Source organism: Podarcis melisellensis (genome assembly GCF_964234715.1).
Source record: "Podarcis melisellensis genome assembly, chromosome: 11".
NCBI lineage: Eukaryota > Metazoa > Chordata > Lepidosauria > Squamata > Lacertidae > Podarcis > Podarcis melisellensis.
Genome location: NC_138543.1, coordinates 40,600,499 through 40,628,320, shown reverse-complemented (window position 1 = coordinate 40,628,320; position 27,822 = coordinate 40,600,499). Strand labels below are relative to the sequence as shown.

The 27,822-nt window shown below is 39.4% G+C and overlaps 1 protein-coding gene across 2 annotated transcripts in view; it reads left to right on the top strand.

The window, feature by feature from the left end:
* Positions 1-27,822, top strand: part of MAP3K1 (mitogen-activated protein kinase kinase kinase 1) — a 61,597-nt gene that overhangs the window by 19,938 nt on the left and 13,837 nt on the right. The window contains exons 2-12 of one of the 2 annotated variants that reach the window (XM_081929552.1): positions 11,865-12,015; positions 13,064-13,270; positions 14,367-14,561; positions 15,002-15,118; positions 16,023-16,171; positions 20,813-20,934; positions 21,977-22,058; positions 22,172-22,349; positions 22,852-23,136; positions 24,539-24,660; positions 26,378-26,469. In XM_081929552.1, the coding sequence (XP_081785678.1) occupies positions 11,865-12,015; positions 13,064-13,270; positions 14,367-14,561; positions 15,002-15,118; positions 16,023-16,171; positions 20,813-20,934; positions 21,977-22,058; positions 22,172-22,349; positions 22,852-23,136; positions 24,539-24,660; positions 26,378-26,469 (1,700 nt within the window). Of the gene's footprint in view, positions 1-11,864; positions 12,016-13,063; positions 13,271-14,360; positions 14,562-15,001; positions 15,119-16,022; positions 16,172-20,812; positions 20,935-21,976; positions 22,059-22,171; positions 22,350-22,851; positions 23,137-24,538; positions 24,661-26,377; positions 26,470-27,822 lie in introns of both variants that reach the window. The other variant, XM_081929551.1, reaches the window with a different exon arrangement.

The following is a 27,822-nucleotide window of genomic DNA, read 5'->3' as shown; positions in this document are numbered from 1 at the left end:
TATGGTGTATTAAATGCTATTTTGTAAAATGCTATATCTTCCAAATAGCTAATCTTAAGGACAGCTTTTAGAGGATATACTCTTCTGTGTTCTTTGTACACAGCTTCACTTTCTTTTGAAAAAAAGAAATTAAATAGGAGGACTTAAATTGGGTTAAAGAAGAAATAAATGCATCCTGACTTCTCTGTCTAACTGAATGTTCTTGGAGGCTGTTGAAAAGAAATAGGAGTTCATCCCACATGGCCTACATTCATAAAGCAACTTGGGAGTGCCAAAAATGCCCTGAAATTAAGCTAGGGAGTGTAGGATTACAATAAAATGTTGCAGTGTATCCCTGATATGTAGGTTATCTGAGCCAGATGCTTAGGGGGAGAGTTCTGAAAAAAGCAAAGGTCCCTGCTCTAATTTAGGACTTCATGGGCACTTTCTTAGTTTTTAAAAACATTTTGAAGTGCAACCAGACTGCATGCAAGTCAGTGGGTCATGGAAGGTTCTGGATCCAATTGGATGCTTCATTTAGTCATGGAGGAGGTTTGAGGGGCAAACTGAGTAGAGTCACCTTTGATGCAAGCTGACCAGTATACGTGATGTTTGGCACATATGTGTGATGTTTGACTGGGAATCCAAACCAGCCTGAGCTTTTCACATCTGACCCACAATATTACCAGTAAAGTGCACTGCAGGGTTGTTGAACTTCAGCAACGTATTCTCATTACTACATTGGAAAGTGTTTAGAATAAAAGCTTTGAGGAACAAAAGGGACTTCTTCAAACATACTTGAAATGGTAGGTGCTTTGTCTCAAAGTGTGTTGTGCTTTTTGCTTTGATATTTTAGATGTAGATAGTGAGCTGCTGAAGAAACCACATGGTTAGAAAGATGAAAGGAAGGGAAGTTTAAACTACACCAAGATTTGCCACTTGAAACTGTTATAAAGAGTAAATTCACTTGCCTGCTTAGGGGAAAGTTAAGAGTTAAAATGGGGCAAACAATATCATTCAAATAATTCCATAGATAGACAGCATAAACAGGGAGCTGTTGCATTGTTCAAAGACGGATGTCAAAGCTGTTTCTGTGTTTGAAAATACTAGGGAACCAGGACTTAGCTCTTGTGCACTGGAATTGTCTGTCACTAAAATACTGGATTCTTGTATTAGCTTTGATTAAACCCAAGAATTGAAATGTGGGATGCTTGATGCACTATTTGTAGTAGTGATTTCTACATGTATGCTCAAACCAGGAAGTTCCCACAGCTGCCATAATGGGGCCCCACTTGTATTACTGAATGTTATGTTAGCTGTAATTCCTCCATGACACATGCATTATTAGAAAATATAATTATGCAGGTTGACTGAACTATTGCTATGGGAAGTGTAACTTTGGAGTTCCAGGCATGTGTGAAAAATCTCTAACATAACATCACTATTATAATTACTTGCATTTAGATTAACAACTTTGCAAGGTGGCTTAAGGGCTTCAGTAGTCTGCATATGCTTTTTCCTGGCCTTATATTGCATGTTGACACACTCAGCATTGCAAAATTAAAAATCTAACAGGCTTGACTTATAATATAAAATTTTAAAGTAGTTCATTGAACTGGTTGTGTGTGAATAATTTTGTCTGACAGCATTATTTTGGGAATAGAAGCTTCTATATATTCCAAGAACTTAGAATCACAGAAGTGTAGAGTTGGAAGGGATCCCAAAGGTCATCTAGTCCAACTCCTTGCAATGCAGGAATCTCAGCTAAAGCATACATGACCATCTAGCCTCTACTTAAAAACATCCAAGGAAGGAGAGTCCATAGCCTCCCAAGGGAGTCTGTTCCACTGTCGAACAGCTCTTACTTTCATAATGTTCTTCCTGATGTTTAGTCGGAATCTTCTTTCTTGTAACTTAAAGCCATTGGTTTGGGCCCTACCCTCCAGAGCAGGAGAGAACAAGCCTGCTTCGTCTTCCATGTGACAGCCCTTGAGATATTTGAAGATGCCTATCATCTCTCCTCTCAGTCTCCTCCTTCCCAGGCTAACCATACCCAATTCCATCAAGCATTGCTCTTAAGGCTTAGTTTCCAGACCCTTGATCATCTTGGTCACCCTCTTCTGCACACATTCCAGCTTGTCCATATCCTTCTTAAATTGTGACACCCAGAACTGGACACAGTACTTCAGGTATGGTCTGACCAAGGTAGAAGACAGTGCTACTATTACTTTCTTGATCGGGAAACTATACTTCTCTTGATGCAGCCTAGAATAGCATTAGCTCTCTTTTCTTGTCGCTGCATCATACTCATGTTAAGCTTGTGGTTAACCAAGACCCCTAGATCCTTTTCACATGTACTACTAGTAATCCAGGTGTCTCACATGTTACACTGGTGCAGCTGGTTAATCTGTGCATAATTGTGTAACCTTACATTTACCCCTTTTAAACTTATTTTGTTTGTTTGGACCCAGTTCTCCAATCTGTTAATGTAATCCTGAATCCCAGTTCTGTATCCTGCAGCGTTAGCTACCGTTCCCAGTTTGGTGTCATCTGCAAATTTGATGAACATCCCCTCCATTCCTTCATCCAAGTAGTTTATAAAGACATTGAACAATAACCCCACATGTCACTTTTTTCAGGATGATGAGGCACAATTAGTGAGCACTTGGGTTCAGTCAGTCAACCAGCTACAAATCCACCTAACAGTTACCTTTTTCATCCACCTATTTATTTACGTTACTTATTAAAATATTTATAGACCACAGTTCCCTAAAAATCCAGCATGCAAAATTACAAGGAGGACAATAAAAACGTCAATAAAAAGTGTCAATAAAAACATCAACTTTCTTTGGTTTCAGTCCACCATATTTTATAGACTGCATTATAGTGTTAACAATCTGGCTCCTCTGTTCCAAGCTGCAAGTGGCAAATAAATAATGAAACCTTATTAGTCTGCAGAAATGTGTATCCAAAAGAAGCTAGTGTTTGTGGCCTTTTGCATTCTTTAAATGTCAAATTCTCCTTAGGCTGAAGAGGCACAATTTCCTTCTACAGTTACTCTAGCTGTTTGTGAGTGCAGTAGTCTTATTAAATTAAATTCTCTTTGAGTGTACATATTATAGAAAATTTGTATTTACAGTTTGCATAAAGTTTGTTTGCAATAGATGATTATACAGTGGGTTACACTGAATCATTCTAAAATAATAAAATGGATGAATATTTTATTTTGTCCCTGAATATGAACAAGCAATGATTGCATACTGGATTAATTACCATTTGGATTGCAAATGAATAATAGGGCTCTGATTAATAAAAATTGCCAACTGACTGCTTTCAGAGACCTGCATATCTTCTCTATTCTGTTTTTGCCTCTTACACATTATTCCTACTTATGGCCATCTCCATTAAAGATAGATTGGGCCACTGACTGTGAATGAATAGATGACACAAGGAAGAATATATGCATAAATGCCCAAAATATCATTGGAACGAATGTTTGCTGGAATTACCAGACTTTGGTTGCTTGAGACTGCCTTACTCCTTACATACGCAGTAGGTTTTTCTTTTTGGAAGTTCCTAAAACATGAAACCCAGTCCATTGCACATTGGAGCAGGGCTTCAGTGTGGCTACCCCTGATTTGCATAACATTGTTTCTGCTGAGATATGACATGTGCCCACTATTAGTGGTTTCCAGAAACTACACTATATATATATATTGTTTTCACAGTGTTTTCCAGCTTTATTTATTTAGGTGTCGGTCTTCAGTGTTTTGTATCGTGTTAAAACCTATTTTTGTTTTTATTGTGTGATTGGCACTTTATGAAAGGCAATTCATAAACTAATTATGAATGAATTTATATTCAAGTCCAAAGGCATTTAAAGTGATCAGCAACCCTTTGAATTCTGCCTGGAAATGGACCAGTAGTAAGCACAGTTGTGAGAGCTGTTCTTTATAGCCAAGCTCAGTTTTCTGCATTGTGGGCTAAATTAAGTTTTCAAGAACCCCTCCTACATATAACACATTTTCGTTGTTTAATCTGAAGGTTTTCAGGACATGAATGACACTGACTAGGCTATCTCTGTCTTAGGAGGACCTCACAGCTGATAGAAGGTGCAGCATGTAATAGGTGACACTTTAGCTCCCTTAAACTGCAACCTTGTTCTCCTGGGGAAGGGGAGTCCTGTCCAGAACAGGTTCAACAGCACCTCCCTGGGGAAATTAACTTGCCGCCCAAAAATACCATGATCTTTTCTGCATTTATCTTCAGTTTACTAGTGTTCATTGAACATCTCATGTGCTTGATTGAGTACTTGAACTGCCCAACCCTAATATGATGAGAAGGAGTAGAGCTGAGTGTCATCAGCATGCCGATAACACTCTACTGCAGATTTCCATGCAATCTCAGTTAGATTTCATGTATGTGCTAAAGAGCACAGGATATGAGATTAAACTCTGTGGAACTCCATAGCGTAAATGTCATGGATCCAAACTGTAATCTCTCAAATGGACCTCTGGAATTGGCTACCCAAGGAGTCTCCTCAGTCCAGATGCCCTATCTAGTAGGATACTATGATCAATGGCATCAGATTGCCAAGTGTTCTAGGAAAATGATCAGGGTAGTGTAGTGTGCCCACTGTCCTTCCCTTGGCAAAGTTATTCCATCTTGGCAACCAAGTCTGTGCTGAAACCTGAGCCTAAAACCAGGTAATCAGTTTATACCAAGAATGTCTGGAGTTGCATAATAACTACACATTCAAGCCCCTTTCCCAAGACTTGTGACAGAGTCCCCCATTATATTATTGTGGAGAAGCTGGTAAAATGTGGGCTGGATGAGATAACTGTTAGGTGGATTTGTAGTTGGTTGACTTACTGAACCCAAACAGTGCTCACTGAGGGTTCCTAAGAATCCTGGAAAAAAATGACAAGTGGAGTGCTGCACATGGCCACAGGATTCTGTCCTGGGCCCGTTGTTGTTCAGCCAGATAGAGATGTCAGCCACCAACCTGGCACCCAGAGATCTCCAGGTCGTCCCAGTTGGATGTGTGCTTGGATACCCAAGCTAAATGAAGACCCTCCCCCTTTACGTAGCAAATAGAACTCTCTGTACACTCATGTGTCATCTGTTGACAGTGTCTGCAGTTTTAAAACCCCTGTTTGTGTGTCTGGGAATTGGTGTGGTTCCTTTTGCTTCTGCAGTTCAAGAGCAGCTTGCTGTTGCAGCCAAGGGTTCTTTCTGGTTTTGATGTTCTTCCTGGATCCTTAGTTTTCTTGCTGATGGCAGAAGCAATGCCTTCTCTACATATTGCAACTTGTATTGCCTGTACTTTAAAATTATTAGTGGACATTATCATATTGTCCTCAGTCAAATGCAAGTGTTTTCAGTAAACTAAATAGGTTTTTAAAGAAGAAATTATTTAAAACACATGCTTCTATTATTGACATCATATGATTAATACTGCACAGAAGTTGAATCACATCCATTATATGTGGTCTGTCTACCAACATAAACAACATATGCCAGCATAAAACAAATCTCCCATTAAAGAAATAGTTAAAATTTCCAGGTGCTCTTGGAGGAAACTGATTTTATAGATCCATTTCATTTGGGGTTTAGGACCAGGTTTAGCACAGACGCTGCTTTGGTCAACTGGTCACCTGATGGCATCTGTTGAGAGAAACGGGGGAAATGTATCCTTGTTAATTTTCCTCATTAATTCTCAACAGCTTTCAATGCTATCGACCATGATCTTCTCCTGGAGTTGCTGTCCAAGTTAGGGGTGGGTGCCACTGCTTTGCAGTGGTTCCGGTTCTACTTGTATTATCAATTCCAGAGAGTGGTGCTTGGGGAGTGCTGTTAGGCCCCATGCAGCCTTCAATGTGCGGTTTCTCAGGGTTCGATTTTATCCTTCATGCTGTTTAATATCTGAATTGAACTGCTGAGTGAGGTAATCCACAGAGTCTAGGAGTACATTATCAGCAAAATGCTGAAGACACACATGTAGTTTGAATGTGGGTGAAACATTGCAAATATTAACTAAAACAGGCAATAGCAATTGGGCAATAGGAACTGAACTTTACAAGTTAAATAGATTCAAATCTTTTGATGCACAATTTACTCTTTCTCACGTTAACTGCTAAGCACATTTGAAACTAGCTGGTAGAAGATAATCTGTGATGGGGCCTTCTCAACAGTGCACTGAGGTTTGGAACTTCCAGGAATTTTCAGTCCCTCTCCTTAGGTGGATTTCTGACAGAGGCAAATGCATAGCTCTCTCAAAATACTTTTTTTTTTCTCTGAGCCAAAATAATGTATTTCCTCAGTTCCTTTGCTAGGTGCTTTTCTGCTGGGAACTTGGATTCTTCTGTTAACAGCTATATAATTTGCTGTACATTGTTTAAATATATATGTTTAAATGTTTGAGGATCCTTTTGCTCCAAATATTTGATTAAAAGGTATTTTCTATGAGTGGTGTACAGTAAGCCTGCAACTTACGTTCATTTAACTTTTGCACATTCAGCTTTATGCACGTGGCAATTCCCCCCCACCCCCGAAAAAATAAGAAAGAGGGTGGACACCTGGGGAAAAAGACTTTGACAATTCCACCTGGCTTTGAACCCAATATGTTTTGGCTATACATGAATTTTGCTTTAGGCGTGATCCCTGGAACATAACTCCCACATACTTTGTAGGTTTACTATACTTCTGTTCCTTTTATTTTTAAAGCTGTGTGAGCACAGCCCATGTCTATTTATTAAATACTAAAAGTTTTGCTCATGTGACTATTTTCTGTCTTCCCCTTTGTTAAGAATCTGGAACTATTTATCTGACTAGTTCATCTGAATGAGTATTTTTACTTAGCACATAGTGAATAAAACACAATTAAACAGCATGGCTCTTTTAAACTGAAACAAAATATTATGGGGATGAAGCTGCTTTTTAATTTTTTTTACTATAGATCCATTAAATACTTGCATCGTACAGCTTACAAGACAAAGTTGCTTACTTGTCTAGGTTTTGTTTAAAAACTTCCTGAACAGGTGTATGTATCTAAATATAGAAATCCTATAGAAATATAGAAAGAAAATATAGAAATATAGAAATCCTATGAAAGGCCATGGACCCACCGACTAAGTCAGCCAGGAGCTGCATCTGATCCGAAGTGTAGTAGCAAGAGCCAAAAGTGGGGAGTGGTAACAGGATTGCTTCCTTTCTGCCCCGCTTCCTCTCACTAGTCACACACAGGAGATGGCAGTCAGGATAGCTGCAAGGCTCCTCCCTCCCTTTACTACGTGGACTAAGTGAAAACCACGCTTTAGGGAAAAGCATCACTGAACATACTATTGCTTGCTCTAACAGTATGGTGTCTGCAAGGAACAGCAAATTAGGTGAAGTTTGGCTTGCACTTGCTCCTGTTTCCAAAACATTTTTTTCCCAGATGCCACCCAATTTGCTTTCCCATTTTTCTGTTCCTTTTCTGCCCATTCCTTTCACCTTCAGTGCTCCCATCAGGCCTCTGCCAGCGAGCAGCCAGTTTGTCCCCCAGTGATATCCATCCCTTGGTCCACAATATAATTTTCCTATCTTTTCTCCCACCCATTCCACCCTTCACTGCTTTCCTGCTTAGCTCCCCCAGGCAACCAGTCAGCTTGCCCCTTAAGGCTTGGCCACTCCCTTACTGCAGCCTGTTCTTTGGCCCACAGCATAATTTTCATGCCCAAACTGCTCGTTTCCTTTCTTTCCTTCTTGTTTATTCCTCTCTTCCTCAGAGTACACATATGGGAACCTGGGCATGGCAGACAAGAAGGGGCAGAGCCAGCCGAGTGGGCCACATCCCAGCTAAAAGCTTTGTCTCCTGCAAATAGGGACAAGACTAGATAGGATTTTCTATTTACGTCAATTCCATCAGGTCTGGGCTTTGCCTGGGTTCAATTGCTTACCTATCTATAATGTGGTTAATTCTTAATTCTGGAATTAAGATTGCTGGAAGAAATATCAACAACCTCAGATATGCAGATGACACAACTTTGATGGCAGAAAGTGAGGAGGAATTTAAAAACCTCTTAATGAGGGTGAAAGAGGATAGGGCAAAATATGGTCTGAAGCTCAACATCAAAAAAACTAAGGTCATGGCCACTGGTCCCATCACATCCTGGTAAATAGAAGGGGAAGTAATGGAGGCTGTGACAGATTTTCCAGGCAAATAGAAGGGGAAGAAATGGAGGAAGTGACAGATTTTACCTTCTTGGGCTCCATGATCACTGCAGATGGTGACAGCAGGCACAAAATTAAAAGATGCCTGCTTCTTGGGAGAAAAGCGATGACAAACCTAGACAGCATTTTAAAAAGCAGAGACATCACCTTGCTAACAAAAATCCGTATAGTTAAACCTATGGTTTTCCGTGTAGTGATGTATGGAAGTGAGAGCTGGACCATAAAAAAGGCTGATTGCCGAAGAATTGATGCTTTTGAATTGTGGTGCTGGAGGAGACTCTTGAGAGTCCCATGGACTGCAAGAAGATCAAACCTATCCATTCTTAAGAAAATCAGCCCTGAGTGCTCGCTGGAAGGACAGATCATGAAGCTGAGGCTCCAATACTTTGGCCACCTCATGAGAAGAGAAGACTCCCTGGAAAAGACCCTGATCTTGGGAAAGATGGAGGGCACAAGGAGAAGGGGATGACAGAGGACGAGATGGTGGGACAGTGTTCTTGAGACTACCAACATGAATTTGATGAAACTCTGGAAGGCAGTGGAAGACAGGTGTGCCTGGCGTGCTCTGGTCCATGGGGTCACGAAGAATCGGACATGACTAAACGACTGAACAGTAACAACAACAACTATTATTATGTGCTTGGCACTTTATTTATTTAACATAACTCCGTTTTGCAACAAGATCGTAGACAAATGTGAATAACATGAAAGATGTTACATTGCCAAATGAAACTTAAAGACCTTGAAGCTGTGTTCTCACTTGTATCCAGTAGTGATGTTGCTTTCTGTCTGCTGCCTTTGTTTGGGCGCTGAAGTTCAGATATTCAGAAATTGACCGCTTGCATACTTGGATGAACATGCAATTTGAATCTGAGCATTTTGAATCTGCAACATTGAAGGTCATTCTTGGTTTCAGATAGACAAGCTGTAAAAATAATTTTTATTATCTTTATCTGAGAGAGAACTCTTTTCAGCCGGTAATTCCCACCTCCATTTAAATAACTGTTATATTTTGTGTAAACAAGAGCAGATTGGATTTACTGTCACATGAGAAGAAGCTAGTTTCTGTTGGCCTTTTTTGAGAGAGAGAGAGAGAGAGAGAGAACAAGTAAAGATTGTGAAGCTTTCACTGCTAGAGTACATTGTTAATAAATGCTTGTCCAAGTACTTTTTTATATCGGCTGAGAAGTCAACAGTGGACATGAGAACACACGGAAGAATGTGGTTGAGTCTTTGGCTGCCTTAGTATCCTTTTTGCAAAGGATTTTCATGGTGTAGTGTATCAGATCTCATAGAAATACAGCTGTAATTTTATTTTAGTTTGCAGTGGAAGAATATATAGCATATTCTTTCTAGTTATATTGATGCTAATCCTAATATTTCAGCAATTCTTCCCCCAATAGTAAAATGTGTCTATTATGTGTAGATGCACTGAGTACCCAGGTCAAGGAAGGAATGGATTCCTTTATATATTAGAATGAGAGATACAGGGAAATATATTTTTTTTAAAAGATTCCAGAAGCAAATTTTGTGGATATGATTTTCTTTTTGAGCCTTCAGCCTGAAAAGAATCGAGTGGCGTAAAGGGGATGCAGAGGAAAGAGGAGGAAGTTATGTTGTAGCCAGTGTTAGAAAATCTAGGAACCAAATGGCTCCTGGGACCTGGGGGTTGTGGGCACCAAAACAGAATATCTAGTCGCTATTTGGGGTGGGGGTGTCGGCAACACTTTTATTATTTTCATAAGCATGAACTAATACACAATTCACATAAGTGACACATTGTTAATATCACATTTTAAACAGAATTTGTTAATGCATGTTTAATTTGGTGTTTACAATAAAAATATTGGTACAATACTTCAGTTTTCAAAACACTCTTTATTGTTAAACTCCTTAGCATATTGTCTATCCTTAACATATACTTTGAGGCTTCAAAGTACATACATTTCAGTAATCCTTGAGTGTCAGCCAGGTGCAAAAAAAGGGCACCCAGACTTTTTGAGCTGCTCGCAAATAGAGAATCTTCAGGTGCAAAGTGTGCCTGGCTTCCTGCTAATTTTGAACCCCGGTTGCAGCACCTGTGAACCAATATGTAACATTTGTTTATCTCGGACAAGTGTGGATATTGATGCTGTCTCAGCACCATTGGTTTCAATGGAATGTTCCTTTGGATGCACATCCAGAATGTGGATGAGGATTTGCATCCACATTCTGGAGGCATTCTAGATGCACATCCCACTGAAAGCAGTGCCGCTGTCATAGGAGACATCCATATTCAGGTGCATATTTGAATGCACATCTGTTTTCCCCCTGCAGTTACTGATCTAGCCATATATGTATATATATATATATATATATGGGGAAGCTAGCTTCCATACCTATATCTCCTTAGTATAAAGTAAATGGTGAAGATGGAGAATGAAAAGAAGAAACATCTTTGTCTTTGTCCTTCTTTCCCCTCTGATTAATAGTGTGTATGCATCTATCCATCTATCTAATATCTATATATAAGAGCACACATGGAGTTGGGGGGGGGGAATGTAACAGAAGGTTCAAGCAAATACAGAATCATTCTTGAACTTCTTGGGTGGTCGGGGAACATTGCAGCATTTAATATTTTAATATATATTGCTGTACCCCAACTGGTTGCTCACAGTTAAAAATGGCAAGCTGTCCAGAGTTGTGAAACAGTAACAAGAATGTCGCTCATGATTTGCTTTTGCCATTTAGTAAGGTGTGTGTGTGTGTTCATGTATAAACTAAAATTTGTATATAAATGGGTAGGTGCATTTGAGGCTGTTTTTTGTGCATTCATTAATCTCAAGACTACAGAGCATCAGTGATGATGGATGCTGACAATGATTGCTGCTGTGGTTGATTATGGGGTTTTTAAACTTCAACTGATGTAGTCTATACAAACAGTGACTTTCATCATGACTATGGTAGTTTATAATAGTAGTATGGACAAACATGGAATATAAATTGATTCTATATTTGGCAGAGGAGCAACTGGCCTTTGAAAAAAATACTAATTTGCATTCAGCCATTTAAATGTTCAGAGTGATACTTAAGTACATTAACTAGTTCATTTTAAGTAGTTTATACTTTTTGAGTGGCAAGAGAATTCTATTTTCAGATGCGCAGGAAGATTGTTATTAGCTTAGGAGTGGGTTTAATTAGAGTCACCATTTTTAATCATGGTCTTGTTGCTTCTGTTAATCTTACCCACCCACCATCCTAAAGTCCCAGGGCAGGTTACAGCAATGAAAGCAGAGTGTTAAAAACAGTTTAAAATAACTTAAAATCACATGCACAATTCATGTCAAAGATTGTTCAGAAACTTCCTGTGATTGCAGCCCCATGTCTTAAGAACCATGTGTTTATTATCAGGCTATGGTAGGTCAGTAGCTTGAGGGAATTCTTTTTTCTTATTTTAAGGTCTACTAAAACAGCTTTTCTTTCATGCTTGATGTTTTGTATTTGGAGTAGATGCATTCCAAATAATGGGGTAGCAGAATGTCTGCATTATCAGTTTGAGAGGTTTTCATCTGTTGCTGAAATCAACCATTTAGCAATTACAGGGGGAGTAAAATATGGTGGTTCAAGGGTTAAGCATGCCACTGTGTTTATTGACAATCACATTTGTGGTCTCTGCTTTTTCTTTACTGTAGTCGTGACATGGAGAATAAAGAAACCCTCAGGGGGCTGCAGAAAATGGATGACCGCCCAGAAGAGCGCATGATCAGGGAGAAACTCAAGGCAACATGTATGCCTGCTTGGAAGCATGAATGGCTTGAAAGGAGGAGTAGGAGAGGCCCTGTGGTAAGTAATGCTCCAGAAAAAGGCACTGGCGTTTATGCTTTTAAAAAGCCTGATTGCTGATTCTTGCACCGCAGAACCTTAGTGTTAACATCTGGGTATCTCTTGTCTTGTAATTCCTCTTGATTAATTTCTGTGAATTGCTGATTGCGAAGCTTTAAATTCCTAACAATGTACAAGTCTACTGCATATTGTGGAAGTCAACTCCCAACTTACATTTGTATTGCTCAAAATAACTACAACACTGCCCTCTATCGTTAGCATTTTAAATTTACTCTCTTGGAGGGGAAAAAACACATATTCATATTCATAGCCAGCAAGCATAAAAAATAAGGATCTGGCAAAGGTGGCGGAACTATTTTTTTAAAATATTTTGTATACTAACATCCTGGTCAGGCAGTACACAATGAGAAGAGCAAAGGTGAGGCCTTACCTGCAAGTTTTATAATGTGCAGAAAGGAATAGGAAAGTGGGCTGTGCAGTGGAAGAAGAGAGATACCCACCACTTTTAACAGACATTCCACAAAAATATGGTTTGATAAATATGGCAGTTATATAAAGAACTGTTTTATTAGTAAACAGCCAAGAAGGGTTTGGACTTACATTTCTCATACTGCAACTCACCCCTAACTATATGGCAAACTTCTTTTCCAAAACTGTGTGATATCACTTTGCACGCAGTTGCAAAAGAAAAGCTTTTTCAAGCTTTGAGGCACTTTGGAGTCCTTAAAAAAAAAAAAAAGTTGTTTGTTTACCCAGTAGTGATGGTTACAGTATATTTCTTTCCAGGTATTCAGACCTTGGTTACCAAGACTACCAATCCCCCATATTGGATCTGGCAGGTTTTCATTTTGCCAGGTGAACATCATCTGCCTGGAGCACACGTTCTTTTGACTTGAAATAGAATCTCATAAGCACTGAGAATAAACTGACAGGTTTTGGTGTGAATCCAGTAAATATTTGTATACCCAGAACTTCACTGTGAATCTTTTCTTTTCTTTTAAGAAGACCTTTAGGTAACCATAAATCACTTCATATCTTTCTTGAAAAGGTAGTAAAACCAATACCGATAAAAGGTGATGGCTGTGAAGCAAACAAAGCAGCAACGGAGCCTGTTTCTGAGGGACAAACAAGTGCTACTTCACCTACTCAGAAGGGGAGGCGGAGCCCTTCTCCTAGCGGTTCCTCTTCATCCTCATCTAGGGCGGTTAAATCGGAATCACCAGGTGTAAGAAGGAAAAGGTTATCTCCTGTGCCTGTAAGTTAAAATCTCTTATGCATGGGTTGGCAAACTAAGGCCCGGGGGTCGGATCCAGCCCAATTGCCTTCTGGATCTGGCCCGTGGACGGTCCGGGAATTGCCGCATGGATCTGATTCTGATCATTCGGGCTGCTCCATCCCCCCCCCCCACAGCGGCGGCGCCTCCTCCCTCCCTCCTCCTGGCTTCTCCCTGTCCTGCCTAGAGGAGGAAGGGGGCTGGGCTTTGTTGGTGCCAGCCCCTCTCCGGAGCCCTTTCACGTGCTGCTTATCCTGCTGCCGCCCCCTGCCGCTCGCAAGACACAGGAGCCGTGGTTGGCTCACCACCCCTCATTCATTCCCCCCCCAAAAAAAATATAGTCTGGCCCCCAACAAGGTCTGAGGGACAGTGGACCCGGCCCCCTGCTGAAAAAACTTGCCAACCCCTTCTCTTATGTGACTGGGTATGGCCTATGGCCATGATATTTCAAGTATGTCTACTCCTGTCTATCCATTTTGGTAAGCAGGGGAGATCCTGCTTCCAGGTCTTGGCACCAGCTTAGGTTTAGTTGGCAGCAACTACATAGATGCTGGAATTTCCTGCCCAAGAAACTCAGGCTTCATCCCTGATACTGTAGTGCATTATTGAAGTCCATTTTGTTCCAGCAGATTTTGGAGCAATGGATGTTTTGATCTGACTCCTTTAGTTACGTTTCTGTGTCATTGACTGTTTTACCTGCTACCTTGTGTCTATTGCTGCTACTACATTTAATATTCTTTTAAAAAGAAACTTAATGTAAGCCTCTACAGGTGTCTTCATTCTGAACATGAAGGGGATGGCATGGGTTTAAAAAGTAGTAGCCATAATTTGAATAACGTCTGAGAATACCAGCATAGAAATTTTTATTTTATGCAATTGTTTGGAAGTGATAGTATCATTTCTGTACTATCAAAATACGGTGGGCAACCAGTAGATCACACGTTCTTCCTTTACAACTTAATAGATATGACAGACACAGTGGGCATTGTAAAACATTTCTATATTGGGAGAGTGGAAGTTGAATTCCTTTGGCAACATTATTGAAAGCTAATTGAAATAAATTTGTTATAAGTTTCAGAGTGGACGAATAACACCACCACGAAGAGCTCCATCTCCAGATGGCTTCTCACCATATAGTCCTGAGGAAACAAATCGGCGGGTCAACAAGGTCATGAGGGCCAGATTGTACCTCTTACAGCAGATAGGACCGAATTCTTTCTTGATAGGAGGAGACAGCCCAGACAATAAATATAGGGTATTCATTGGTCCTCAGGTATGAATTGCATAGACCTGGTTTTATTTTTAATTATAAAGTACACTAATTTGAGAAGATTAGAAGTTTGAGAAGAAGTTGTAATTACTATTGTATGTTCAATAGCACACTGTAGTACTGTTTTCTAGTGTGTGTTAATTTCTACCTGTAATGAGTAAGCATTAGAAGAAACACCAGCTAAGCATAAATAGTTGTATTAGCTTCAGGTTGGTTATATCTGAGAACAACATAGATTGTTTGCTCTGCCATAAATCATCCATCAGCCCATGGAAGGATAGCTGTCAGAAATAAACCATGCTTATAACAGATTTGTTTTTCTAAACAGATTTGTATTTTCTAAATACAGAAGTATAATCCTAATAACTCCTTATTTATTATAGTAACTTGTGTCTTTTGAAAGAAAACAGTCGTAATAAGCACACTAAAATCTTGGTTTTCAGACCTGCAGCTGTGGGCGTGGAACATTTTGCATTCATCTCCTATTTGTTATGCTTCGTGTGTTTCAACTTGAATCTTCAGATCCAATGCTCTGGCGAAAAACCTTGAAGAACTTTGAGGTAGTGTTATCCTGTCTCTTCTATCATGAATATACAATGGTTACTGCAAATACATTAAAGCTGCTAAAATTTACTATTCAGAAATCACACTGTAGTGCTGTTTAATTTTTGCTAGAGTTACTATGTTTCTGAGATCTCTGTTAATAGCCAACGATACTACAGCAACATCAAATAAGTTGTTTACTGAAAAATTCTCCACCAATAGGCCTCTACTTTAATAGCTGGAGGTTAGTGCTTGCTTAATAGAGTGGACTACTAGCAGTGGGAAGTGGAATACCATGTTCCTTCTCCACAGCCCTTTCCTTCTTACCTTAACTTCATCAGTAATGATGTTTAACAATTCTTAACATGGTTTCTTGACTTAGCTGATGTCAGTTGTGATGCATCTTGCAACCATGGTGGATAGCGATCGCAGAGTTTCTTAAAACATCAATCACATGTGCTCCACCTTAAAAGTAGAGGCGTGGAAGTAAAGCACATAAAGAGAATAGGATATCAATATCTTCCTGCAATTTCTTCTGTTCCTTCTCTGCTTCTACTTAGCAATGTAGATAGATGCAGAAGTGCTGTTAGCTAATGTTAAATTGTTATGACTTTGCTGGTTATGAAAATGCATCCAGTAAGGATCTGGTCAAAATTCAGGATCTATGTCCACATACCTTAAATGAAGTGGTTTTAATTTTTGAACATGAGGTGTGATTTTAATTGTTTATAAGATGGATCCAGCCATCCCTTCTTGGTGGTAGAGTAGGATTTTTTTTTGTTTGTTCTGATATTACTGTGATTTGACAATGTATTATTCCATCATAGTCTGATTGCAATTAAAACTTTATTTTAAATTGGACATCAGCTTCCAGGAATTAACAGCATAATAGCTACTGTTAATGTTTTCTTCTAATGTTAGGTTGAAAGTTTGTTCCAGAAATATCACAGTAGGCGTAGCTCAAGGATCAAAGCCCCATCTCGTAACACCATCCAGAAGTTTGTCTCACGCATGTCAAATTCTCATACATTGTCATCATCTAGTACGTCTACATCTAGTTCAGAAAACAGGTTAGTAATTCTTCTAAAGAAAATAAATAGTGTTCTTCAAAGTCTTCCCCTTTTCACAGGGAAAGTGTTGCTTTAATTTGTCACATGAATTTTATACAATTCCAGAAGGGTAGCTGTGTTAGTCTGTTGCAACAAAACCATTGCAAAAGACTCCTTGTTCTTTATATAGCGTGATCTAAGTTACAAAAGTTCTGGTATTTATTGTTTGAATGTTTGGGAACAATATTTTTTGCGTTGGCTAGCCAAGTCTGCCAAAAAGCACATTTTGAAATGGAAGTTTGTTTGTTGCCCTTTGGTTGCAAGATTATTTTTTGTTAAGAGCCTAGTATATATTAGGTGCTTTATGAATCCACCAGTGACTTCTGAAGCCTAGTGGGATCTTGAAGAGGATCTTTCACCTCTGGAAAGTGAAACTTTATTCTAAAATTTTGTGTAGCATCAGAATAATTAATTGGACAAGAGATTATCAATTTGTGGAATGAATCTGGTTTCACCTGGCCCCAGTAACCTTACCAGATTTTAATCAAGCTACAAGCTAGAAATTTACTCTCAGGAGAAAAGAGAATATTTAGAAGTTCTTTGAAATCGAACTTTGGATCTAAAGAAGCACAAACAGAACTCTGTTCATGGTGCAGCCCCTCCACCCCCTCACTGTAGGCCATTACAGTCCTCAGAAGATGCTCCCAAGGCTCGGGAGAACATCCAGAACTGCAAGAGATGTGGCACAGTCCAAGGGGACACTGGAAATGGAGGACACCTTGCACAAGTAGAATTGGCTTTCCATTCATGCTAGGGATTCACATCTAATACTGTGCCAAAACACATGCACTCTGTTACTGTGAATTCTTTGCTCCTTCATAGCAAAGCCTTTATTTTTTGTGCCTAACCATTCATTTTGGGACAATTTGTTGGAAAAGGTTTCTCAAGCAATGGGAATTTTCATTTTGCTTTTTTTTTTTTTTGGTATTAGAACATCTCCAGCTCAAATATGAATATATTCACCTCTTAACTTGGGTGCTAGGCTTTTGTGGCTACTGTCCCCTCCCCCCTCACCATCACCGTACATGACACTTCACTGAGTACCATTAGTTTTTAAAGAAAGCAAATCCCTGCCCCCAAGATCTTAATGCAAACTTGAAGCAGGGAAGTAGCTTCAGTTGGGTGTGAGGAGCAAGGGGCTAAAGCATGGATCCTATCAGAAGTGTTGGGTTTGAAAGAATCAAGAGATGTTTGCCTTGGAAAGGGTAGCTGTTTTATGTAGAAATCACAAAGTGATTTTGTGTGAGAGTGATTCATCTAATGCAAGGGTGTGGAAATCTGAGGCTCTCCATTTGACCCCTGGGACTTTACCCTGGTTACATCAGCTGTGATTTGCACCCTCCTTGAGTGTTTTTACTTTGGTGGAATGTTACCTTGAATTCTAATAACTCCTCCTGGAGGACAGAGCAGGGTCTACAAGTGTGTGTAAAAGTTAGCCTACTGTACACAAGGAACACTTACATCAATTGGTCTGCTCACTTTTGCCTCTGACCCTGCCTTCCATTGACATGTAGCCTCCAGAAGGGAATGCAGTCCCTGGGAGAAAAAGTTTCCCCATTCCTATTTTAGTAAATCTGGCAATAGTAGAAATATTTACTGCGGATGATGAAATGCAGTGAATTTTCTAAATATATGAGGAGTGTGAAGCATCCAGCTCCCTGGCCAGATGTGGCCTAAAATGTCATAAATTTGACCCCAAACCATGGCACCTTTCCCCTGTGGAACTCTTTATTGTGCAGCCAGACATTGCAGAAAGCCTCTTTGCCAGCATAGAGCTGGCAAGGCTCCTTCTGCTGCATTTCCCAACCACCTGACAACCGGAGTGCTTGGAAAGCTATGCGCAAGAGACTCTGGCAGGTGCTTAGGACAATCCATCCTGTCAAATCATCTGGCATTGCCTATCAAAGTTGGCCCATGGGATGGGGACAGATAACAATCTGGCCAATTGGGCCAAAGAGGTTCCCCACCTTTGGCATACATATATCAAATTCCTTTTTGGCCATATGTGTATGTAGTAACTAAACTAATGTTAACCTGTCTTCCTGGTCTTACTAGGTCCATAGTACTTGGGCTTGAAATGCAACTAGTCTTGGTAAATTATTCAGCTGCAAATCTTTTCTTAACTGTTGGGTCACCTTGATGTATAACAAGAGTGGCTAGCCTGTGGCCTGCCAGATGTTGCAAAATTACCACCCCATCATCTCTGACCATTAGTTGATGGGAGTAGTGGTGGGCTACAAATTAGCCTCCCCTGGTGCATACATTGGGTAGTTCTTTAGAAAATATGTTCTGTAGAATTCTGTTCTTACATTTTGACAACTTATTAGCAGTATTATTTTTAAAGTAGTGTCATAGAGTATACATACTGTTTTTAAGTTATATGTGTTATTTGTTACCCCGGATGATTATGTACCCATAAAAATCCACAGAAAACTATACAACCTCCATTTGTGCCAATCATTTGGAGAGCAATATTCTTTATTGATAAATCATGTTCTACTTATCAGTCATGAGCTGAAATTTTATTCCTCCACATAGTGCCCAGATTTTGAGCTTTTCGTAACAGATGGCTTATAGAGAAAACAAATTCTGTGTACGTCAGAAATGGAATAGGCATATTTCCATTATCTGTATTACAGAGGGGGAGAAAGGTGATACTTTTAAACTAGGTAATCATTTTGCTTATGTAGAGAGTTCTTTAAAGGTTTGAGACTGTTGAACTGGACTTAAAGGAATTTATTCCATATTTAGTTTTTCTAGGAATATCTGACAAGTGTTGGGTGACTTCATTATTGGCACTGACCAAAAAACAAGACACTTGAATTAGCCACTAATTCAGTCTTAACATGGTACCAGTTCTTAATATTACCATAGAACCATAGTGTCAGGAAATTGCCATCGGAAGAACAGGTGGCGGAAGGGCTCCAGGAGAATAGGAGAGACTCTGCAGCAGAAGAGGGAACCAGTAGGGGGGGAGCAGGAGCTCCAAGGGGAAGGGAATCGGAGGAGAGGCTCTGGGACACTTCCAGTGAGAACAGCGAAGAGGTATCAAGGCCCCCTTTAGGAACCCCCACCCCTCGCCGGAAACTGTCACGCAGGGAATCCAGGAGACGTGTTTCCGTTAAGCAGCTTTTATGCTGGAAGCGTTTCCGCAGGCGCCCACTGTCGGATTCTACCAGCGACTGACGGAGCCATGTCAAAGGGCTCCGCTCAAGGCAGAGCTTTGCTACGCTGAGCAAACTCTGAGGGACCAACCCTTTTACGCACAAGTAGCTCATTGTCCCATCACACATAGCAAGTGCTTTCCGGTAACTTCTTCACACGCCACGCCATTAACTTCTAGATGGGAAAACAATGTCATTTGCCCCGCTTGTGTGATTATTCCATCTAGATATTGCCAGAGTACTGTGGGAAGAAACCACAAGAATGCTATTCTGGCACCACTACAGTAGCCAAATATGGAATTAATAGTTTTTGTTTATTTGTTTGTTCATTGGCAAAACTTTCTATACCAGCAACAATATTTTTTTTTAAAAAAATGGCTTTGACCAACATAATACACAATAAAATCACATTGATAAAAAATACAGGAATACATGAAAAGAAATCAGTAGATTAATATAGTACATGAGCATAGCTGGATCACCCCCTGGGAAAAAGCATGGGTGAACAGGTAAGTTTTAAGTAGGTGCCAGTACTATAAGAGCCTGCCTGATGATAATTGAAGGTACATTCCAAAGGGCAAGTGCCACAACACTAAAAGCCCTGAGCTGTAAGATGAGCCTGTTTCTGAGATCAAAGCTATTAATATTCAGAGCCTCTTTATCAACATTTCCTACAGAATGATGTATCTGTTCTAGGACTAGCTATATAACCATAGGTAATAGTTTTCATTTTGATACACTGCAAAGTATGGCTTCAAGATAGAGATTCATCCATGGATGAAGCTTTAGGCAAAAGGTGACTTTCTTGCCAACCCTCTCCCCAGCAGTCCGCAACCGACCCCGAAAATCTTATCCTAAGGGTCACAGGCCAGGCTGAATGGAGTGGGTTGTGGTGTAGGAGGTTGAGGGGGAAGAGGGAGATGATGGGAATCTATGTTGAGGCACCCGAGGTACTTCCAACCAGTCTTTCCATGACCCCCACTTCCTCCAAATCCCCCTGACCACACACACCCTTGATTCAGCAAACTCTCATGATAATTGTGGCTGCATGTTGGGGCAACTGCTGTAGGAGAGGAAGGGGACGCTTTCCGTCCAGCTCATTTTGCTGGCTGCAGTTTGTCGACTTTTCCATGTTACTATTGTAACATACAGTTACTCTTGCAACATACATTACTGAAAAGAAATATATGAAACATTACATCATGCACAATGTAGAGGCGATTTTGCTCAGTTACCTGTGTGGTAAAGGTAATATGTGAGCAAGCACTGGAATTTACTGCAAACAGTTGCACTGAAAGGTCAACTAGTCACTTGCAACATGATGGAATGCACCCCAATAAATATATATTGGGACCATTTCTTGCCCTGGAAAGAGGTATAGTAATGTAAATTAAAAGGATTACTCTTTAAATATTGGTACATGTTCTTTTAAAAATAGTATCAAGGATGAAGAAGAACAGATGTGCCCCATTTGTTTGCTAGGCATGTTGGATGAAGAGAGCTTGACTGTCTGCGAAGATGGCTGCAGAAATAAACTTCACCACCACTGCATGTCAATATGTAAGTCGTTTGTGATAGTAAATATATGCCTGCATCACAGATGTCAGTACTTCTGCTTCAAATAATGAATATCAAAAGGGACATTTGATATTAAGGAATGAGATTATGCGTAAACTGGGATGTTAGAGGAGGAATCTAAGTGAAGTACTTTCCCTCATATAAATGTGAGGTAGTATTCCTCAGAGTTTAAGTATAAAGGATGATAAAAAGGTAAAGGTACCCCTGACAGTTAAGTCCAGTTGCAGATGACTCTGGGGTTGCGGCGTTCTTCTTGCTCTATAGGCTGAGGGACTAAGCTGCTCCAGCATGACTAAGCCGCTCCTGGCAAACCAGAGCAGCGCACGGAAATGCCATTTACCTTCCCACTGGAGCGGTACCTATTTATCTACTTGCACTTTGACGTGCTTTCAAAGTGCTAGGTGGGCAGGAGCTGGGACTGAACAATGGGAACTCACCTCATCGCAGGGACTCAAACCACTGACTTTCTGATTAGCAAGCCCTAGGCTCAGTGGTTTAGACCACAGTGCCACCCGCGTTCCTATATAAAGCATGATAGAGAAAAGCATCTTGGTAGCTTTTGTGTCTTAAAAAAAACCTCCCTTACTATGAATGAAAGAGAAGAAAATAATTATAAATAAGAAAATTATTAACCTGTAGTTTTAACTGAGCTGATCAATCAGTTTCAAAGAACTGGGCAATATTGTGATATTAGCCCAGAAACTTATAAAATGTCCAAAATCCAGAAGTAATAGGTCTTTAGTATCTTGTCTCAACCACAGGATTGGAGGTACAGATATATATATATATTAAGTGGACAGGTATATAGAGCTGGTATAATTCACACAATACATTAAACTTGTAGAAAAAATAGCAAATGCCACATTTGCTACAGAACTGAATATACAGTTTTCCATGTGACTAGTTTTCCATACATGTAAGCTCTGTAGATGTTTCCAAAAACTCAATAGCTTTATATTTTCTAAAATGTCCTTCTCATACTAACATCAGTATTATTTATTTTTGTTATTGTTAATTTTTTTAGGGGCAGAGGAGTGTAGAAGAAACAGAGAGCCTCTTATATGCCCTCTTTGTAGATCTAAGTGGAGATCTCATGATTTCTATAGGTAAGGATGTGTTGTACTTGGATATACTAGATCTTCCATTGATGAGTACAAATATTAAAATATCTGCAAGCTTGCAAACATCCACTCATGGAGACTGTTTCCCCCCCTTACAGCCATGAGTTGCCAAGCCCTGTAGAATCTCCTTCTGTTCTTCGTGTTGTCCAGCAGCAAACTCAGCAGCCTACAGCCGTCTCACCGAGGAGGAGTCAAGATAGTAATTTTAACCTTACTCATTATGGGGTCCAGCAAATCCCTTCTGCCTATAAAGACTTAGCTGAGCCATGGATACAGGTATATTAAATTTCTAAAGGAAACATTAATTAAACTAGCTGCTGGGTATTTTTGTGTTCCTTGATTCTGTTTTATATCAAATAGCACAAACAGGATCGCACCGCTACTGGTTAAGTTGTGTTATATTCCCTGCACACTTGTATGTGCAGGTGTCAGGTTTGCATTCTGTGATAGGAGAGGACTTTTTCGGTGTTAGTTCCCTGACTTTGAAAAAAGATTACCATATTTATTGTGTGCATATTAATGTACACCAGCTTGATATTTTATGAGATGGTGGTATATGAATGCTTCCAAACAAAAATAAACAGTAATGAATGGAGAAGTTATCTGACACTTCATTACATCTCACTTGTTTTGCAGCTGCTCTGATGGTAGCAGCCTTGAAGAATTCAACACATTCTTCCCTGTGCTACCCCAAATTCAGATGGGATTGCATTTTTCAGTATGAATACTTGAGATCATCATACATGTACTTTTAAGTGTTTTCATGTCTGCCTTTTAGGTATTTGGAATGGAATTAGTTGGCTGCTTGTTTTCTCGAAACTGGAATGTACGTGAGATGGCCCTTAGACGTCTCTCCCATGATGTTAGTGGTGCTCTATTATTGGCTAACGGTGAAAGCACTGGAAATTCTGGAAGCAGTGGTGGAAGCACCACAAGTGCTGGAACTCTAGGAGCAGCTATTGGGTCATCACAAACCAGTATCTCAGGAGATGTGGAGTCCTGCTGTAGTGTCCTTTCCATGGTGTGTGCCGATCCCGTCTACAAAGTCTACGTTGCTGCTTTAGTAAGTAGCTTCTTTACGAATATTGAAATTTCAAGATCATTGTTACAGTTTAGAGATGGAAACCACTATTTATGCTGTTGCCAAAGATGTAGAATTTGTGATGACAGCAGAATGACTCCCAAATCGTTGGTTTTTTGGTACACTCAAAAGAAATTAATGGCTGTGGTCCCATTTACTATAATTATAGCTACCCATTTCATACATTCACTGGAATTTAGAGCTTGAATAGCACAAACAACCTCTGTGTTTTCTTTCCTCCTGTGTTTTTTAAAGGGAGGTAAATCATGTAAACAGTTTCCTGGTACAAACCTGTATATGCATGGAATTTTTTGATTCTCACAGGAGCTTATGTGTATGGTGAAAGGAAGGAACTTAAGCTGTTCCATCACATCTGCTCCCAGTGAATGTATGAACTGGGGCTTATCTAGGGAAGAATTCAACACAGCACTATGGCAATTGTTCCATCCATGCAAGTATTTCAGCTTGCCAGATGGAACGATCCCATGCAGTATCCGAAGCGTCTTGTGGCATTAGTACAGTTTTTATTATTCTTGTTATTAGAATTTATATACCTCCCTATACATGGAGGTCTCAGGGCGGTTCACAGAAAAGATCAACATAAAAAATCACAATATATATATAATCAAAATAAAAACAACAACCCGTTATTGAGACCCATTGCCAAATGGTTCCGTTGAAAGGCCAGGGTGTGAATGTTCAGATAAAATCCATGCATGGATATCTATGCTTCGGCATGCATGGAGAAATACATGTTTGAAAAATGCAGTGTCTCAAATTAGGACACCCAGTGTAGATTACTGAAGCTTCCATTCCAGGTTTCATATACAAGTGTAAGATAAAAGCTACTTCGCCCACTTCTAGTAGTATTCAGTTCTTGGTTAAGCCAGTAGGAAGCAGATCACACAAAAAAAATTATAGAAAGCCCAGAGTAACAAGAGTCTGGCTTTCAGCAGAGGTGATAGGTTGCTTCTGCTAAATAGAGCTTATCAGTTTTCTTTGGAATATCATCAAAAAGGACTTTATATTATGAGGAAGATACATAGTGTGGTCATCCTTTATTATCCGTTTCTATCTGGCCTAACACACTGGACTGCTTTCTTTATACTGTACTAAATAAAACACGTAAAGCAGAGTCTCTGGCATCTGGAAGGCTAATAAATTTGTAGGAAAACATGGATTTGTTTTGCTTTCTTACAAAATTTGCCTCTTGTCTACAAAATTGTATCCTGCAATTGATTAGTGTGTTGCAGCAAAGTTTAGAGTGCATTTTTGTATCCATTGACTAATTCTTGTTATTCTTTTAGAACATATGAAGTGTCTGTATAAGGTTTTTTGTGTGTTTTTTTTGCTTTTTAAAACACTCCCTCCCTGCTTTTTCTAGAAAACATTAAGAGCCATGCTGGTATATACACCCTGTCATAGTCTGGCAGAGAGGGCAAAATTGCAACAACTTCTGAAGCCAGTTGTGGAAACTATATTGGTGAAATGTGCAGATGCTAACAGGTATAGTGTTTGGTCTATTCAAACTTTTTACAAATCTGCATTTTTAAAAACTTCATAAAAGATTAAGGACAAAACAAATTTTTGACTGTTTGTTTATTTATGGTCTGTATTTGAAGTTATTTTGGCCTGGAATGTAAAATTGGTCATACAGTGGTACCTCAGGTTACATACGCTTCAGGTTACATACTCCATTAACCCAGAAATAGTGCTTCAGGTTAAGAACTTTGCTTCAGGATGAGAACAGAAATCATGCTCTGGCGGTGCAGTGGCAGCAGGAGGCCCCATTAGATAAAGTGGTGCTTCAGCTTAAGAACAGTTTCAGGTTAACTACGGACCTCCGGAACGAATTAAGTACTTAATCTGAGGTACCACTGTACCGTAAAAAATACTCACCAGCAGCTCTTTGAATATTATCTAGGTATATTATAGCTGGAGAATGTTACTCTTAAATTGATACATTGGATTTCATTTTTCCATAAATATTTTCTGGAAAGTGTAAATGCTCAGATTTTTTCAAAAATTTAGGCTATAATTTTCTTGTCATAGTTGGTTGTGTTCATTATCAGATGTGTCATAATGTTGCACAGTGGATGCACAGCACATCATAAAAGATCTGTGTACTGTCCCACATACGGGTCTGCACATGTACAGGCAAAATCTATTCTCTTTTATCTTTCCAACTTCTAAAGTACTCAGAGAGAGAGAGAAAGAGTGTGTGTGTGTGTGGGCTCTCTTGGATAACAGGTTGCCTTTCAATTGTTTTTTGCCTCTGTGGGTCTAAGCGACCATCAGATGCTCACCAAATAACTGAGTTCTCACTAAGCCAGCCGTGAGCACTAGCTGCCTTGAAATGGTTGGTTTTGCCTAAGTCAGAGCAGTCTGTTAAGAAAGCAAAAAAGTTTCCACTGACTTAGCATACAAACTAGATCACATAGTACTACAAATATAAGTCCTATAGAAACTTCAAGAAATTGTATGAATTCCAAAACTGATGCCCTAGACCAGTGATGGCCAAACTTGGCCCTCCAGGTGTTTTGGGACTACAACTCCCATCATCCCTAGCTAACAGGACCAGTGGTCAGGGATGATGGAAACTGTAGTCCCAAAACAGCTGGAGGGCCAAGTTTGACCATCACTGATCTGGACCAAAATTGTGTCAGCATGGACAAAGGGAAAACTCTGGCATCTAATCTAGAGCAACAGTTTTGGAAGTTGAAGATGATAGAGCCAACAGAAACTTGAGACAGCACCACTAAAGTATCCATTTAATCGTTTACCAGACCTTCAGTATTGAGGGTCTGTATCAGAACTCCCACAGCTAGCTGAGGGAAAGCTGGACAGTTTAGACTGAGTTTAAACAGATACCACCTTAAACCAAGGATGAATAAATAGCCTTAATCCCAGATTTGGGATGGCACTGCCATCCAACCAATCCATGGGAGAACAATGGGGAATCCTTACTTTGGTGTCACCTGTTGAAGAACAACCTTGTTTTACTTTATTTAAAGTATATATTAATGGAAGCATGTTGAAATGGGTATTTATGAATTATGAAAATTGCTCCTAATTTTGACCATGCTGTTTTCAGAAATATCCTTGATAAAGACCTTACATGATAGGTTCTCTGCCTGTTGTAAAAATAAAACAAAAACATAGAGCTATACATACAGAATTCATGTGATAAAGACATTGGTTTTTGTTTTTTTGTTTTTTATAGCCGCACAAGCCAACTTTCAGTTTCAACACTCCTTGAGATGTGCAAGGGCCAAGCTGGAGAACTGGCGGTTGGTAGAGAAATACTTAACTCTGGTAAAACTTCATTGTATACTTATTTGTATAGTACCATCAGTATACCTAGTACTTTACAGAGTACCATAAGGAAAAAAAGATGCTTGCCTCTTCCTTTACTCAGTGGGCTTCTTGGGGCAATAGTAACTATGGATGAATGTGAGCAAACACTGTCACACATACTTTATACAGTTGTTCATAAGGGCTGAAAGATTAACCAAAGACTTCCTACCGTAGATAAGGAGCTTTGAGATGAAATTTGAAGGAGGAGGAGTAAATCTAAAAAAAATTATATAAAAAAAAATCTAATAATAACATATGATCAGTTGTTCTAAAGAAAACTAAGTTCCAGCATGGTGGAGTCCAATACTTAATTAAGTTGGAAAATTCAAAAATAATCTTATGTACTAGCAGTCGCCAGACCACCATTAATTAAGCCCATTTGATTGTGGAGCTAATTTCTCCCCACCCCCAAAGGGTCCATCAAATGAACACAAGATCTTTTAATTTTGATCCTGCATCTTCATGGCTTTGTGAGCATCCCACTCAAATCATCTTGATTGCCGTTGTTCTGCATAAAGTATCTACTGTGTACTAGGTCATACACTAAAAGCAATAACATACCCAACTTCACAGGTTTGCATTCTAAATTAAGAGCAAAACCAAAAGAAAAGAGAAGGTGTAAAGTTGTAAATAAAATAAAATAGGTACAACGGGGAAATTAAAAGAAAAGAGAGAGTAAGTGGAGAGAAATTGAAGATCAAAATTGAATAGTAAGGGAATTTTAGGGGGGCGGTGGAGAGATTAAGCCAGCTGAGTTTTTAAAGGAAGAATTCCTACACATTGTTTCATTAGAAGAGAAGGTACAAGCATTAACTTTAATGTATTAGAGAGAAGGTGTAACAAATAAATTGATCTTGGGTGGAAAGTACAGTAGAAAAATAAGGAACTAGAAGACTGTAAAATGATTTAATGATTTTGAATCTAATACGAAGAATGGCTAATCATTGGAGATAATGAAATAGTAGTGTGATGTTGCTAAAATGTTGGTTGAAATACAGTATACAAGTAGGAAAATTCAGAGCAGAAGAGGTTTAAAATTGAGAAACTGGAAGACCAAGGATAAAGACATCACAGTAATTGTGTTGGATTGCAGACCTAGGGTTATATGTAAGTTATACTTTGAATAGACCCATTTAAAGGAATGGACCCAAGTTCATCATTACTAAACTTCATTTAATAGAAGTAAACTTCAATATTTCATTACTAAAGTATTGATTCTGTGGCACCTGAATTGGCAGAATTTGAGAGCTACTTGAACACGGTGGTGAATGCAAAATAGTACTTTCCAGTCTTCAATGAATGCACATAGAT